This window comes from Rhipicephalus sanguineus, chromosome 10, assembly GCF_013339695.2.
Source record: "Rhipicephalus sanguineus isolate Rsan-2018 chromosome 10, BIME_Rsan_1.4, whole genome shotgun sequence".
NCBI classification, from domain to species: Eukaryota; Metazoa; Arthropoda; class Arachnida; order Ixodida; family Ixodidae; genus Rhipicephalus; species Rhipicephalus sanguineus.
The window spans coordinates 83,098,632-83,116,054 of NC_051185.1; the positions used below are offsets into that span (position 1 = coordinate 83,098,632).

General features: G+C 41.1%; 1 protein-coding gene across 1 annotated transcript in view; it reads right to left on the minus strand.

The window, feature by feature from the left end:
- Positions 1-16,255, minus strand: part of LOC125760269 (zinc finger protein 425-like) — a 37,210-nt gene extending 20,955 nt beyond the window's left edge. Inside the window, exons 1-4 of the mRNA XM_049420131.1 lie at positions 16,250-16,255; positions 15,641-15,704; positions 9,180-9,395; positions 2,933-3,190 (exon numbers count right to left, since the gene is read on the minus strand). Coding sequence (XP_049276088.1) covers positions 2,933-3,190; positions 9,180-9,395; positions 15,641-15,704; positions 16,250-16,255 — 544 coding nt within the window. The remainder of the gene's footprint in view (positions 1-2,932; positions 3,191-9,179; positions 9,396-15,640; positions 15,705-16,249) is intronic.
- Between the last annotated feature and the right edge of the window lie 1,168 nt (positions 16,256-17,423).

Sequence of the window (17,423 nt, forward strand, 5' to 3'; positions counted from 1 at the left end):
TGAAATAACAATGCCAGAGACAAAGGCCAGGCACTTGGAAAGAACAGTGCATTTGATGTAATGCCACAGAATGTTTTCATGTGTAAAAGTACAAAGTTGCTATGCAATAAATGCCGAGAAATTAGGTCCCAAGACAGCTGTCAAAATTAAAGTGCAGAAACAACCTTGAAAACTGATGAAAATGAAAATGAGTACAGCGAAGTGTGTTTTATGTCAACCTACTAATCACAATACTGCACTTTATTTTCTGCAAACCAGCCTCCACTGTGCTGGAGATTAAATGCATTCAACCGACGTAAGATGCTTAAAGGCAACAGCACAGTCTGCTTGCTTTAATTCCTTCTACACTCGACAAATCCTCAGTAAAAGATTCATGCTGGGTCTGCCAATGAGTTGGAATACGCTCAAGCCTCATTATAACAGTCACATCCCTGCCACAAAAATAACTTCGTTATATCCGAAAATTCGTTATAAATGGTTATTTTTGACACTGTATTTATGAAAAGATTATTCTTCGCTTATTTCGTTATATCCGAGTTCGTTATATCGAGGTTTGAGTGTAGTGAGAGAATAGTCTTGTCCACTGCCTACTCTACAGCGCTCATTTTTAACTGCTAATCCTTCAGTTACCCTTGGATCCAACTGGTGTCATGTTCGCGATTACTAGTGGTCACTAGACGAGCTTTCGTCGCTTTCATTGCTAACATGTTGAAAGACCCACAACTTAGAAAGAGTAAAAGACACAGAACAGTTAAGGCTATATTGACAGAGTAATGCTTCAAGATGTCTAAAACATCAATACCGGCTGCTCACAACAGCATTTTAGCAAGAGCGATGTTGATGTAAATGTGGCATGTGAAATGTGAATTTAGCAGGACATTCTAGTACTAGCCTGATGATGCAGCACATTCTCACTACAATTTGTCACTAGTACTGAACCACTCAAAACAAAAGGTCACTGCGCAACACCGAAAAATCGAATGAAACAATGCTACACATTCCTATTTCATTCTTTGAGAAACTAACTTTTTCAATGTTAGCCTAGGCGGTGCATACACTCACATTCCAGAGATGAGTAACAGCCACGATTCACAAAGTCTAACATATGGCAATGGATACTACGTTGGCTACTGCGTGCACCATAGCAGGTGTCAGAAACATGCGAGTGGCATGCTTAAGACACAATATCTAACAACACTGGCAGCCAAGTGAACGGAAAGTCTTGTCACTCGCACATTCGTGTTTCACTAGCTCCGTTAATTCTAGCTTCACTAGCTTTGCTTCATTGTGAAGTTCACTCTCAATGCAAGTACTAATAGAAAATGCCGTGTACGCGTGATCTCGACGACTAGTTTTCTGGCCAGGTATGCAGTTCCTGCCACAGCCATGCAGCCCTCCTTTCAAGACATCTCCATGCGCCTTTCGCACAATAAATACGGCCGGCGTGTTTCCTTCCACTTCAACCACGATCTTCGGCAAGGCCATGCACATACTATAACGTACGACATGCAGGGCCACGATATTTATTTGGACTTTATCTGGCCAAATTGGACAACTGGACTTTATCTATGCCAAAGGCTACGGCAAAACGAATTGGGAGTGTCCATATAATTGCTATCGCAACAACGTAAATCAAGGGCCTTATTTGCACTCTGCAATAAACTTCCTTTAATTATCTTCACTGCAACACGGGCATGTAGTGTGGTGAACCATGCAAACAGCAGTAAAGGCAGACATGCAGTGAAATGTAATACCTGTGCCTTACGTGCCTGATATTGAATTACCAATATACCAATTTATTCTGTGAGCCTCTTCATATGTGACACATGCAAGTTTGATTGTATCGTTTCCGATTGCATCACTGCTTCCGGCTCCATGCTTATCCACCAGAGAAAGCTGGTCACGTAATTTTGAAAACCCTTTCACAATACTTTCCTCAAGAAATTCCCAAGGCTTTCCAAGGAGAAATTATATTTCAAGGACTTTGAAAGGACCGTGAAAACATACATTTCAATTTTGATAGTTTTCAAGGGTATTGAGGAGTTGTACACACAGTGGCACAGCTTCAGAGACATTTGAAGATCTCAAGTTTTGTTTATCATGGCATCATTAAATGGCACCATCCAAAAATTCCAGTGCTCTGTTAGTGCAATGCTAGTGTTAATGTTAGTGTTAGTGCTAAAGACTTTACAAGCGTGGTTCTGCTACAATCATTGTAACAAGCAGTGCACATGGGACGGCAACACAGGGCAAAGAAGTAAGCTGAACCAATGCCGAACTAACAACCGATAGATTTGTTGCAAACTAAAAGGATACAAACAATCAATCTGTCAATCAATCTGTGCGGGCACTCTCATAGTAATGACATTTAACATGCTTTCGGGAGACTGATTTTGCAATCCTACAGGTTGACAGATGAACAGAAATGCAGCAGGCATTGTTATTCTTTAATGGCGAGCCCCAGTAATTTCACATGTTTTCTTAATTATGCACCCGATAATGAGATGCACTGCTTGAAAATACGGCTTGCAACCACATGATCGGTGATTGCATGAAGATGGCCAGTTCGTGCTTATTCTTTCACGTTGCAATAAATCTGTCAGTGGTTACTTCAGTGCCTGTCTCGTGAATTTCTGTTTCACGTTGCCGTCAAATTTGCATTGTTCTTACACGAGCTCTTACAGTGATCGTCAGCCAACTTGCACCGGTTTTACACTGCTGCGCTTCAGCTACACACATTTGTCATCACCAAGATGATGTCCATACACTGTGGTTTTCCAAGTGCTTCAGAAGCGACTTCCTCCCGAGAGGGACATTTTGCATTAGCGGCAATTGAAGCAATTTGCTCTAAAGTGACTGCGTAGGTGCGACATAAGATGGTTCTTTTGGTTGAAGGCCAAGGGGCAGAGGTGGCAGGGGAAGGGCTTGTCACCTGTGTGGATGCGCACGTGACGTTGCAGGTGCCACTTTGTCAGGAATGGCTTGCTGCAGAATGGGCACCTGCGGCGACTGCAGCACATGCCGTCATGTTGTGGCCACGCCGATGCAGCTGCTGCACGCTGCGCTTCGCCGAGCGATGCCGACGTCGGGGGCGTAGCAGACGAATGTGACCCAGCAGCACACGCAGACCCTCCGGCATCCTCTTTTTTCACTTCCGGTGGGCCGGAGCTAGGAATATCCCCATCTTGCACTGAAAGCAGAGGGCGCAAAAGCGTGAAAAAAAGACTATGCGCTGCTGCGCAACACGACCCTTAAGCTTCGCCTTTAAGAGTTGAACGCGATAGCGAAATCCGGCCCCTAGTGCGACACTAAGTGCATACTTATTAATGTGTATTGTTACACACACACACGCACACGCGCGCGCGAATTTTACAGGCTTTCGATCCAAAGCAAGAGTCGCATGGCCACCAAGATATAGCCCTCTCGGATGCCAGTCGAGACATATTTTTCACAATGCCTCACAGATGGCAGCACATTATCTAGCGTTTGCTGCGTTTGCTTTTCCTCTAGATGGACATAGTTGGAGCCAGCGATGGCTGCACTAGACGTAGTTTGATGGCCTCGCGAATGTGCCTACCGTAGTTTTCGTCGTGACACCTGCCATGCGTCGAGACTCCTTTCACTACATGACATTTATGTAGAAGCAGCTGCAAGCAACATCGTGGCTTTGTGGTAAGACTCCTGCTTGCCAAAAATTGGGACCGAAGTTTTTATCGTTTATTTTATTTGCTAGCTCGCGTAGCGGAAACACGAGCTCTCTAACGCTACCGCGTTAAAAGTAAAGTAAGTGCCCTTGAAGTCTACCTGCACTCTTCTAACTTCACGAAAACTATATAACACTATAGCACCCCCCCCCCCCCCCAAAGTTTTGTAATACTATCATTCCAGGTCAACATACGGGAGGGACTGCCTGCTAAATTGTAGATGTCGAGCACAGTCAAGCAAATCACGCCTAAGCAAGCCATCGATAGTGGTGTCACATAAATAGTTCAATTTTCTGTGAAAGTGGTGATAATGCATCACAGCATGATTGTGATTGATAACATTGTTTGCTAGCTACAGTTTTCATCTTTTCCCTTCTTTCTTGGGCCTGCTGGCTTGACGAGATCTGCATTGCTAGTGGCATGCGAAGCATATAGTCCTGCCCGATCTGCTATATAAGGACTGTTGTTACTTGCATACTAGAAGCACTGAGTGTGCTTCTTGCAATACCAACATGCATCATCATGCTCATTAGTATTGCATCAGCACAGTCATCTATCGCAAGACTATTGCCTCATTCAGCTAGCATGTGTTGTTTCTAATGTTGACGGAAGCTGAAGCACCAGTAGGCCCAGCAAGGTGAGCAAAACAAACTTCCTCCGGTGCTTGTATTGCATAAACCCCAATTATTAGTTAGCTGTGCTTGCAGCATTCATGTAGAACATGTTTCTAGGTCATTGTCAAGTAGGTCTATGATATAAGTGACACTAACTTTAAGCGGAAATTTTGAATAAATAGAATGAGGGTACTAATATTTGTTTGCTGCCCACAGGCTTTATGTTTACAAACTTACGTGGAACCGAAAGCTTCTTTTTGTGTGTTCATCATAAATAAAACTGTTATTGAAAATATGGCATACACTTTCATTATGTTCCACAGCCTGATAGTCTCTCCTTCATTACAACATGTCAATAGCTTTTGGTTAAAACAATGATTCACAATTTTTCACACCTTTTTTTAAAATAAAGCTTTAGGCAAATACAACAAATCTTCATGTCTTTCCTAATTATTTTACTATATCATCACATTAACGAGGCACCTTAACCACTTCTTTCCTTCTAAAAAGCCATGTACCAAGTGACTGTATGCACTGTTTTCACAAAGCAGCCTGCACACAAACTGCCAACAGATGGAAGAGTTGAATGTTTCTTTTTAGTTGCTTGTTGCTTTTAATTTCGGCTACGGGGTGTCATTATCAGTAGAGTGCAGGCTACAGATCTCCTTTCATTAAGCTCCGGAAAATACCTAGCTAGGTATTTCACAAGATCGTGCACATGCCTGTGGCTAACGGAAATGGAAGTGTGTACTTTAGTTTGCATAAGCATGCTAAAGCTAACCCTCCACTGAGACCAAGCCTGACGAAAATGAACATGCTACGCAGGACTCCCCGTGAACTTTCAACAGCAACGCTGGCAAATCATAAAATGAATGGAGAAGCAGCATGAATATGGAAAACACATGAAAACAACAGGTATACCCAACACCAGCTATGCCTTACCTGGTCCACAGTATAGGTTTTTTAATGCAAATTACAATTTATGTGACTACTTAGCATACTACTGGGGTTAGCAAAATGGGCATCAAAAGCCAAAGGTAAGCAGCCATCATGACATCAAAAAGTCAAAGGGCACTCCAGGCTTTAGGGGCAGGTGATGCAGCTAAACTGACATTAGAGACAATAAGAGCACACTTTTTTTTTTTTTCAAAATGTAAAACTCAAACTAACAAGCAATCTTTCATATCTCTCTGATCTAAAACAAGTAATGATGAATATTATGCCACATCTCAGAAATATCAGCATGTAAGATATACGCTTGCCAAATTATACCAAAGCGCCTTCTATTCGGATGCAACACACAATGTTTGACGGTATAAAACTAAGGCAATGAAAATTTACATCTAAATAACACAGATTTTATATGCATCATTCAAACCGTACCTACATCACTTCCAAGAGGACCTTGACCCTAACTCGGTAATTTGACCATAAAAATGCAACTCATGCGATACTTACCACCTACTGCCTGAAGAGTTGTGACAATTAGGGAGTAATAGCCAACAAACTAACAATGAAATATCTACATTACTCATATATTGGTCCTATTTTCACTGGTCCTACCACACGGAGGATCATTACTGTAGCCTTACATTGTAACAAGGGGCTCATGCTACCATAGAATTAAGAGTGCCGACAACAGTACATGCTTGTATGATGAAACATAATTGGTACTGAAGCTGCCACTACAAAAGCTTAATTCAAGTTAACCCATTTTCTGCAGGTAATGCCTTTTGTCTCAGTTATAATTGAACAAAATTGAAATGTAATACATTAAGTTTACGATTCATGGAAGTCTATCGAAGAAAGCAAGAACTCATTTCTTCAGGTGCAACAACAGCAATACGCAGTTGGGGAATACAAGAAACATGATTAAAGACACTGGACATTTGCTCGACTTTGCAAATTCATCTTTTTTATTACTTAAGCTCACAACTGCACAACAAGTTTTCAGGCTAGCCTTCTTTAGAGTAGCACCCATGCTGAAGGTCTTTCAACCACCATTTCTAACGTGACGATAACACAGGCAATTACATGTCAAAGACATGAACACTGTGAAATAAAGAAGGCAAAGCAAGAAAGGCCAAACCTCAATTGACCATTGGATGCCGCTAAGAGCATGATATTTGGGAAATAGGTCAAATGTACCAGAACTGGAAAGGCCATTGATACAGCACAAAAAGTTTAACAGGTAGTGTACACAAAAAAAAAAAAGCATTTTCCAATTCCACTCATATAATAAATAGTTAGAAACACACAGCATGAAAACAGCACGTCATAGCTGTCATAGAGCAACACAATACTGTGTTAGCTGCTGCTACAGGCACTGGCATATTGGTATGTGTCAAGTCCTCCTACATTGTGCTTTCCTGTAAAGCTCCATGTGTCAATGATCTGTCAACGAAAATAAATCCATCAGTAATAGCTAAGTGAACATTTTTTGAAAACATAGATAAGTATTTTTCCACAAGAAATCCTCACAGGCATCCTTAAAACACAGAGCAACAAAAGGGCCCTACCTTGTGGTCCTAATGTTCAAGTGCAAACATCAGAGCAACATTCCAATATACTCTTTAAGGAACGGTAATTTTCATTAAACTGGTTAGCAGTGAGTAGCGCATGCTACTTACACAGTTTTGAAGAGCTGCAGTGCTGGCAGTGGTCAAATTTTCTTATTACAAGCTTTTAAATAGGATACTAACAGTCGACATGTTCATTCAGTGTGGGGAGCATATGACACGAGTCCCAGCATGTAGCCTCCAAGATCTTGTAGTGCATCACCGGCACCACATAATCTCGGAGGCCATGCCCAGATGCCACACATTCTAGGTCACATGCCACTTGCGGCAAGTGGTAATGGCAGCGTTTGCCAGTTTCATCGTCGAAGACAGTTGTTTATTTTAGCTTTCCAAGATGCAACTGTTGGTACTTCATACGCGCAATTTTGCAAGGGCGCCCCTCAGTATCTACACTTCTGAAAATTAGGCTTTCTATGGAGTCTAAAATTTCATCATAGTCAGCCTTGTAGATAACAGCCCTAGCTGCAGCGAGGACATACACTGGTCCACCTTACTGCCTTGCCATGTAAATGCACTTGGAAATATTTCATTTAAAGGTAATAAATACTAAGACTACCTTGGAAACAATACAAGTGATGAAAAACAGTTACATTTTGTGAGCACTAATGAAAGGCACAGTCATTTTGAAAGGGCTTTTCAAAGTCACTAAATATAGCACATGCAAATTAGGCAATCCCAACCTTCCTGCATGTTCCATTGTACGTAGCAAGAGGTTGATCGAATTTTTTTGTAAATTGTCGTCTTACATACCTCCTGAAATGAAATTTCCATCAAGCTTTGATATATAATACCTATGTGCCACAGCTCATATTCTGGCAATGCAGTGTCTTGACATTTTCTGTTGTACTGATTATTTTTATCTTGCAATTTTTATACACTTGCAACTGTAGTTTTTTCTTTCTTTTTTGTAGAAATATATATTCTTTTATTTACTCTTATTTATATGAATGTTTTTATCACTAGCATGTTTTTGTATAGAACTGCCAGTCACAGTTGTATCGGACTGGTTTACTACTACTCACTTAAGCTATTGCACCACATATTTGTAAACAAATTTTTTCGAATTGCGTAATATCACTTTCACTGACTGACTAAACAATACAAATAATCTACAGGAATAAAAGAAATGCAGTGGACATTGAATCACAAACACTCCCTTGTTCGTTAATTCAGATCAGTGAATTGAAAACTAGGCTAGACAACAATCAAAGTAAGTGAAGAGTGCAGTGCACATTCTGCAGTAACGTAATCCTAAATTTGCACAATACAAATTGCAGAACCATACGATCAATGCTCACAGCTCAGCGATCACTTGTCCAACTTTAATATCCTCAGGAACTCCATAAATTGATTGCATTAGTAGAATAGATGACAATGGTGTAGTGAACAGGACAAAAGTTACCTTTGAACATATTTTCGAGATGACAATGAACACTTTTATGCCTGCCCTGTATTTCAGTCCGAGGGGCTAAGGTAGTCTTTGACAAAAGACCACCTGGTCAGGTTAAAGCACAGTGGATGCCAACACACAAATAAAAAACAATGCCGACTGCAAAGTCGAAAGTATAAATAAGCATTTGGTACTTGCATAAAAGTTTTGCTCATAAATAACATTGGTGTTGATGTATCCTATTCATAAAGCTTTCATACTGGCACAGTGAGTAGGCAAACAGATGACCACTATGCATTCAATCCACTGCAAAGAGATGAGAAGTTTCTGAACAAGGCGCGTCGCCGGAGACAACATTTCGACAAGGGGACCCTGATGAAACAAAGCCCCCTTGTTGAAACGTTGGCTTCGACGACGTTTCCTGTTCAACAATTCCTCATCTCAGAATAACGGAAAGGTGGGCGAGTTGGTTAGGGTTCATAGTGTAATGTATGGGGCAGCGTTAGAACGAATACAAGGACAAGAAAAGACAGGAAATGCGCATGTCCCGTCTTTTCTCGTCCTTGTATTTGTTCTAGCGCTGCCCCATACATTACACTATGAATTCCTCATCTCTTCAGACATCCATCATTTCCCGAGCTTCCGTCATGCTTCCAATTCACTGCACGTGATTCTATTTTTATCTGCAAGCAATGATGTCGCGTTCACCTATATTGACGCGAAACAACTCGATCAGGAATGAAAAAGATCAAAAGCAAGAGAGAAGAAAACCCTACTCGAGATCTTAGGCACTGGATAAAATACCTTTCACCACTGACTGTTTCGTTCGTATGTTTCTTGTTCCCTAGCACACACTACACCACGTTTTCAAAGGTGTGATTTAGGTCCACACTGTGTACTTGCAACAGGTGGCGTTTGAGGTGGTGATTCCTCTTGAAGCCTTTGAAGCACTGCGGGCAGATGAACGGACACTGGTCCGAATGCGTCACCTGGTGCAGGCGAATGTTGCCTCTCCAGGTGGTCTTATAAGGACACTGTGGGCACTGGTACTCAACAGAGCCGTCGCTTCTCTGCACAGACACGAAAGAGCCCATCTGGTGATGGTCCCCTGAAGAAGAAGAGTGCAACAGTTGATTTGTATTAAGCGCGATAACACAGGTTTTAAATTTAAGCTTCCAATGCCGCACGTAACAACAAACCCACCTTTCACACCTCATCTAAGTCAGAATGTACAACTTCTATGCAATGAACATCCACAAGAAGCCAGCGTACAATAAAGCCAAGGAAATCACAGCAGAGGTTATTTGTCATCTTAACAGATGTTTACAAATGATAAGCTAAAGGGAAATGTAAGCAAATGAAAAAAAACAACCTTCACATTACATGTGCGAAACATAACACTGGAAGTGTTAGCCAATGCCCCTCGTGGCCATGGCGGGCGTCCTGTAAAATATCCTTTTTGAACCTTCGGATGCTACCACAAGGCATTGAATCTGATGACATCAAAAAACATGCGATGCAATGATCGTCTAGTGACTTACTCCAGCACTTGACAAAGTTTAACCATTTAGGGAAACTTGCGACGCGAAACAATACAGACTGAGCTGCGGTCAATGATCATGTCAGAATAAAGCGGTATGCATTCCACGTGCATTATGTTTTGACAGTTGCAGATAATCGAATGAAGCATTAATCGTTCCCTATAAAGAAAGAACCTGGCAACATATATTTTTCTAGAATCGTTCCAAATTCAATAGACACTTAATCTCACAAAATATTTGGCCTAATTGTGCTCATTGTATCACATTTTAATATAAATAACATTAGCTTATCTTTAGATAATTAAAGATCAGTTCTGATAAAAATTTATTTTGATATGGTCAGTGATGGCAATTTCATTGTTAATAAAGCAACAATAAAAAGTTTTTTTTGGATTTGATATATTTGTGCAAGGCCTATTGTTGAATAATATGGTAATATGAAGCCCTTATGCATTACCACAGAAATAAGTAAACCATCGAATTTGAAGGTTGTGGGTTTGGGTCCCACCAGCGAAAAGGGTGATTTTTCGTCCACTTTAATTTATTTCAATTTACATCATAATTACTACACTACACCTAAAGACAACAATTAATCTCCCCTATGTTTTCCTTCACCCAATTGTGTGTTGGATTTATTTCTTTCTGCCTAACAATGAAACAAGTCCGTAGAAAAAGAATTCTTTTTTTTCTACCGACAATGTAAATGTGTTACAACTTACCACACAATCAAGAGACCTAAATTTGCTTGAATTCATTGAAAACTGTACTCAAGTTCAAGCTAACATATCACTCAGGAACCAAAGACACTCACTTAGTATACTAAAGTACTTCGACACAGACTAAAGAGAAATAAGGCCAAAATCACAACAGTGATTTACACTTATACCCTTGCCAAACAGCACACGCAAAATCATTCGCAGTAAATGATATTCAAACTGAATGTCATTGCAACCTTTCGTTCCTGATCTACATGGGTGTACAAATGACATTCGCAATTGATGCTGATGTTTGTTGTCAGCCCAGCGCACTTCTCGCTTATTATTCTCCATTGTCGAAACTGCAGACTTTACTTCCATGGCTGGTGGATAGATATCGTGCGTGAAATTCCGAGCTCGCTACCACGGCGCCACTTTATCAAAAGAACATAGAGAAATTGAAAAAGAAGAAAGGAGAGACAAGCGTTTGTAAACATCGCCGACAGGAGGCGTTGGTCGTCGAGTCACAGTTTGTGAACAAGAATATAATTCCACAAGTCGCTTAAACTATGGCACTGCACATAAAAAAAAATCGAAAAGCCATTAATAAGAACCTTAAGATTGATTCCATTTCACCTTAAGCTACCGTTCAGTAATACGTTCTGGCAGGCTAGTTGGTTCATTGCGATAAACTTGTTTATCATGGTGCGCTCGTGCTCAGAACACCACGTGCTACGCTCGTGGTGTTCTGAATGTTTTCTTACTTGTGTCTTCGTCTTCTCACGCAGTTTAAGAAAGTTAAGCTATCGATCTTGTAATTTTTTGCCAAGCACCTGTCATCGAGGTTACACATTTCGCGAAACGCATTCTATGGGCAAATGCCATTAGCTGTGAATGTCATTCACTATGCCTGTGTAGCAGCAACAAAAATAGCATTAATGCCTAATCTCATTCGCTGCGAATAACTCTACAAGTGCCATGTGACAGGGGTATTACAAAACATATGTAAATGACTCAACATTAAAATGCAAGCACTAATTAGCAATACATCTGTGAACACAAGCTGTTAAAACATATTATCCATGGTAGGAACGACAAAGCACGAAATAAGACATTTGCAGTCGCACACTGGCAAGGACAACTAACTGATGCAAAAGTATGTGCCTATAACATTGTAGCTGCATTATCGGTGGAGCACAATTAAGCTATTCAGGAAAAAATAGTGTATAACTATTTGATCTTGACTCGAAGTTCTTTATTTTCAGGCTAATATGTAAGAAAAAAAAACTTCTACATTGCGACTTCCACAGCTAGTAAAAAGTACTTGCCAAAGTACCAGCCTACAAAATACAATGAGACGAGAAACTAGCTTAGTTCTTTCTCTGAGGATGACATGAACAGGTTATCAGTACACCAGGGCATCATAAAGAACTTTGATCAAAACAAACAAACAATGTGGAATAGTTATTTCATGCTGTCACGTGTCTCATTAGACATGGAACAATGCTTGGTTAGCTAAGGAATAAACAGTCTCGCTTTTTGACATCACATGCTCAACTTTTCCTACCACAGCAGACTTTAAAGTTTTTCCAGGTACCTTTTACACAACACATACAGCTTAAATCCAAGAGCCTAGCACTACATCATTTGTTGCCACATCACACAAGTGTCATGTTAATGCACACATGTAGGTACTGCTCTTCCATGTCTAGTGAACACACAATGTATTTGAGAACACATCTTCGAATCATCACAGTAATTCTACCTGTCCAGGTGTTTTCCTTCATCTTCACTAGATACACTGTTATTTTTCTAGCACGTTTATTGCATGGTGCATCACTAGTGGTCAGACGCCACTCAAGGTGGCCAAGTTTTCCTTACAGCTTATATTGGCTAGAGCTGGCTTTTTCTTGCCAATATCTTGAAATGATTATGAGGCACACAACAGCAGTAGACTCCACGAGAGTTCTGACCACCTGGGGATTTTTTGACGTGCACCTTCATTTAAGTATTTGGGCGTTCTTGCATCACACCCGGTCGAAATATGACCATAGTTGCTGCCGACCATAACTCGCACTCTTGTCTTGATGCCTTAGCTTGTAACCCGCTCAGTAGCAGCGATTTTCTGTAAGCATGTCACCCTCAATAGTGCATCCTAGTCCTCAATATTTGAACCTGCTACTTTTATGTACAGACAACATCAATCACAGACCAACAAATGCCCAATCAATCCTAATGACTCTCTACTATTGCAGAAGCGATGCTTAACATCATCGTGCACTACTTAATCCAAGCACAGAGCCATTATCAAGGCAAAATTTAGCTAATAATTGTGGCTGAAGAAGCATTTACTCAGAAGCCTTAAAGAACAGTGGTAAAAAAGGTATGGTAAAAAACTCTGAACCAATACATTAAATAATATATGAAATGTTTATATTCGATGTAATCATTACGTCTTGAAATACCCATGCACTCAATAAAAGTACACTTTAGAGAGCCTTCAAATTTGGATTTTATGAAATATGTACGGTATGGACAAGAACTGTTATTGAAAAGGTGCAAACAAATTAAATTCATCATAAAGAGTGTTGTAAACATGATAGGCAAGTGGAGACTGAGTTAGCAATAACAATTTGTCGATGCTATACAGAGCCCTGAGATGACATGACGTTGAAAGCCGTTCCGCTCTTTGCCGACAGAAAATATCACTGGCCAATGAGAAAGTCAAGAATGCAGTGCTTATTGCACTAAACATCTGAAAAGCAAAAAGAAAAATGTTATTTACATTTCCAGTCAAAGCAGTGCAAAAAAAGAAAAAAAGAAGAAAAGATCAAAGAGGTGTTGACAGCAATTTTCTTAATTCATACAAATGTATTCCTTCATTATGACTGCATTTTACCGATACAGAGATTGACACCCTAAAATAACAGTCCACACACTAAAAATGAATAATGTATTTTTTCAAAATTCAATAAATGCAGGGCACTGACTGCCTACCAATAAAAGGGCTCAAAAGAAAGGTAATAGGGGCATCAGCCTTGTAGAGCTTTGTCCAACCATGACACATCCGAACTTTTTTTCAGTTGCATCAGTGTTCTCCATGAAAGAAAATGATGAAAGTAGTGTGAGTTAATGATAATCTCACTGTCAATGTTTTATACCTGCATTAAGTAAAACGTATAAGTCACTGCATTGTTACATTTCTGCATCCATGGTTAGGCTCACCTTCATTAGCTATTGCTACGAGCATTGTTCATCACATTTCTCTCCAGCAACATGTGACACACAAACGGTAAGTAGTATATGAGCAAACTAAAATTCTCTAGTAAACTAGATAATGGGCCTTGAACACTACTAAATGTAAAAAAAGTCAGTTTCTCTTCTCGCAGTCACAGTCATTCACACTTCACTCACACAATGTGTAACATCCCCGCTGGCACCAAGGCAACATTCAAGTACCCAGGCACTACTATCACATACGATTTAAAATGGTCCGCAGAAGCAGTTAACGTCACACGACAAATATGCTTTATGAAACACATCTGTCTTCTCATATTGGCAACCGCAAGCCATCCCACTATATAGTATGCCAAATGCACTTGTCAAGTCTGCTACTGCCCGCTAACACAATATCCCAAGTGCTGCCAAGCAGGCAACATGTGAAAAGAGCAACTTATGAAAATATAGAGGCAACGTTTTAGGGCAGCCTTGCTCACATATAAGGGAAGGCTTGCCCTGAGTGAGAGCGATGAGGGCACACATACATGGCCCTCCTTTCACAAACACACACTTGCATACAAGGCAGACCATGTAAGCTTATGTGCCCCCTTGAACAGTGTTAGGGCCTCCTTGAGTAACAGGGGGACTTTTATCCTCGCCACCAACTACAGAATTTGGACCTACAGATAGCACAAAGCACTCAAACAACAGCACACGCATCTCAATGAGCTAGTTGGCAATTAAGTGGTGAACACATGGCCCACAACTAGGATGTGTAGCTCATGTGCAGGGCGGCTGTCCCTTTTCTCAGCAAGGTAACTACCTGGCCAGTGCCAAACATTTGTGGTACCCAAAGAAGGCTGTCCACATGAAATGAAAAATTATCACATCTGCGCCAAACTGGATGATGCATTAATGATCACACATGGGGGCAGAAACACTTCTTGAGAATAGAGGCAATGGGACCTGCCTGCCCATCATGTTTGTAGGCGTGAACCTCAGTTTCACGTGATTATGGATACCCATGGAAGAAGCAATCTTACTACTGCATGCAAACATTTTGAGGCTTTCTGTCAAGAAACAAAGCAAGGGTACATCAGTGGCACTTCTGCATATCTAATCGGAAAACAGATTCAGCTTTTGTGTTCATTTTCACTGCCATGTTGAAGTGTTTCTATCTACAAGTTCTTGTGCATGTACTATTATGTTCAATATGTGTTGCAATGTACAAGGTGTGACCGCAGCAATGCTCTGGAGAAGAAAAACTGCAAGGGTGTCATCATTCCGGCACAGTACATACTCTCTGCTTTTTGTAGTGTGTCCTTCGCACTGGCCCCTCGAGCAGCTATTATCACTCCATCACGAAAACAAAACAACAAAAAAACAGGAATAGTTGCAAATGTAAGGCAGCGGTTTGCTGTGACAAAGCACAGTGCTCTAGGGGCAAAGACCGTTCGCAATGCTCGGTGGGCCAGTGCAGTAACGCTCCTATAAGAAAGCACAGAGTATGCATATTGCTGGAACAATAGTTCACTCTCCACTTTTTCATTTTAGATAAGATGCTGCAGCCATGGCTAGTGCGATTTGCTTCATACTGAATGTGAATGTACATATGTAATAAATAAACAGTGAGTAAAGTGCCCATTCTGTAATGCCTTCTGTACTCGGTGGCCATCTTGTTTGCACTACTGACTTCGCTAAGTCAACTCTCCCAAAAGCTTTTCTTTTTGTTTGCTTGTTTGGGTCGCCAGGAAGGGATCTGCTTATCTTCGGTGGCTTCTAGTTCAAGGCTTCGAGTCACGTAGCGGTAGCAGCAGTTGTGGACACGTTGGAGAGCACCAGCCGACAGCTGGCTCATGCCAATGCTGCTTGTCTGGGAGTTTACATTAAATATGTACTGTGCGTGACAGCTGTCCCAATATTCCCTGCAAATCCAGTCTCTGCATAATCCACCAGTAGAACCTGCGCAAACAACCATGAAAGAAGCACCCATTAGTAAGTGTAAAACGCAAAAAACCATGAAAGTGTAAGTGTAAAGCACAAACAACCATGAAAGAAGCACCTATTAGTAAGTGAAAAGAATGCTGTTTGCTTTCCAAAAAACTTTATCCTTCCCTGTGTGAGCCGATTCCATTCTGTCACTGTGAGCTTCTTGATTCCATCACTCCATCTAACTAACTGAATGAAATCCTCGGCTGCATTTTCCATCCCTTGGTAACCACTTTGTTGCTCCGACTACCAGTTGCTTGTCTAGCATCACATGGCCGACACAGGTCAATTTGCTTCTCTTAATGTCAACTAGAATATCTGCTACCCCTGTTAGTACCCTGACCCATTCTGCTGTCTTCTGATATCTCTTAACGTTATGCATGTCATTTTCAGTACCACTGTATGCTGTGTGGTCCTTAATATTTTCTCTGCCTTCAGGTAGCATGCGGGCTGCCAAGTCGTAAAAAGATCATGTGCTACGTGATGCCAGCAGGCAAAAAAAAGTGTTCCACACTCACTGTCATGGCTATGAGTGGTGCTGACTAACACTCCCAGGTTTAAATGCACAGATAGACCCGATAAAGTGGACGAGAGGACGACCACCACTATAGCTCAATTGATAGGGCATCGGGCACGTCATCCGAAGGTTGCAGGTTCGGTCCCTGCCAATGGTAAGTTGCCGTTTCATCCACTTTACTTTCTTCACACAACTATATTATAATTACTATAATACGTACACTTAAAACAGTACAGTTAACGTCCTCCATACTTTCCTTGGGTTCGTTACCCGTTGGTTTTCATTAAAGCGGCCTTTTTGTATTTTATGGTACCCGACGTCCTTGCAACTGGCTACACTGGTGCACGAAGTCACCAGAATTGGTACTGTAGCCTGACGACATGCTAGTGCCAACGTCAGTAGGTGCGTCCTGGGTAAATTGACTTAAATATCAAAATAAAATACCTCATCAGCATTTATCAAGCTTCATACTTGCTCTGTATACAGGAGATCTGCATGGCTGAGTAAACTCAGCTTTGGAAATTGGTGTCAGTACCCTCTTCATGTTTCAGCTCACATTGACAGAGGAGCAAAAGGAAATATGCAATGCACGTTTGCTCGATGCTGCTTATCCGTCTTTCCATCTACCCAAAGCTAATCCACTGCCTTCAAGCCTCACCTCCCTGAAAATCATTTCACCCAGAAAAGCGAAGCTACTTTCAGGGTACTGCAACTTTCAGTCTGTGTAACTGTCCAGTGAAGCCAGGGTCAGACCCAGGAATTATTTTTCAGGTAGGGTTCTGGACAGACAAGAGCAGCAGTCTTGAAATATTTGTGCTCACTATGTCTGAGCAGTAATCGATTGCACATCACTAATGTGTAACACCACAAATATACAGTATAGTGACATATACACACAATGTAATGACAATTGTAAGTTGCGCCTAAGAAGTATGACACTGGAGCAATATCGAAAAGTTTCAGAACTCCCCTGTGTAGACTTGTCCTCTGTTAAATGTGGAAATGATTATTTTAAAGACAATAGTCTTTCTTGGGATACTTGAACGCAGAAATTTTGATCTGCCTGTCTGTGTCTGTCTTTCTGTCTGTCTGTCACACGATTCCAAAGTTTAAGCACTTGCTGAACACCCAGCCATCTTGAACTGGTAGCTGCCTTCATACTTGTGAACACTGTC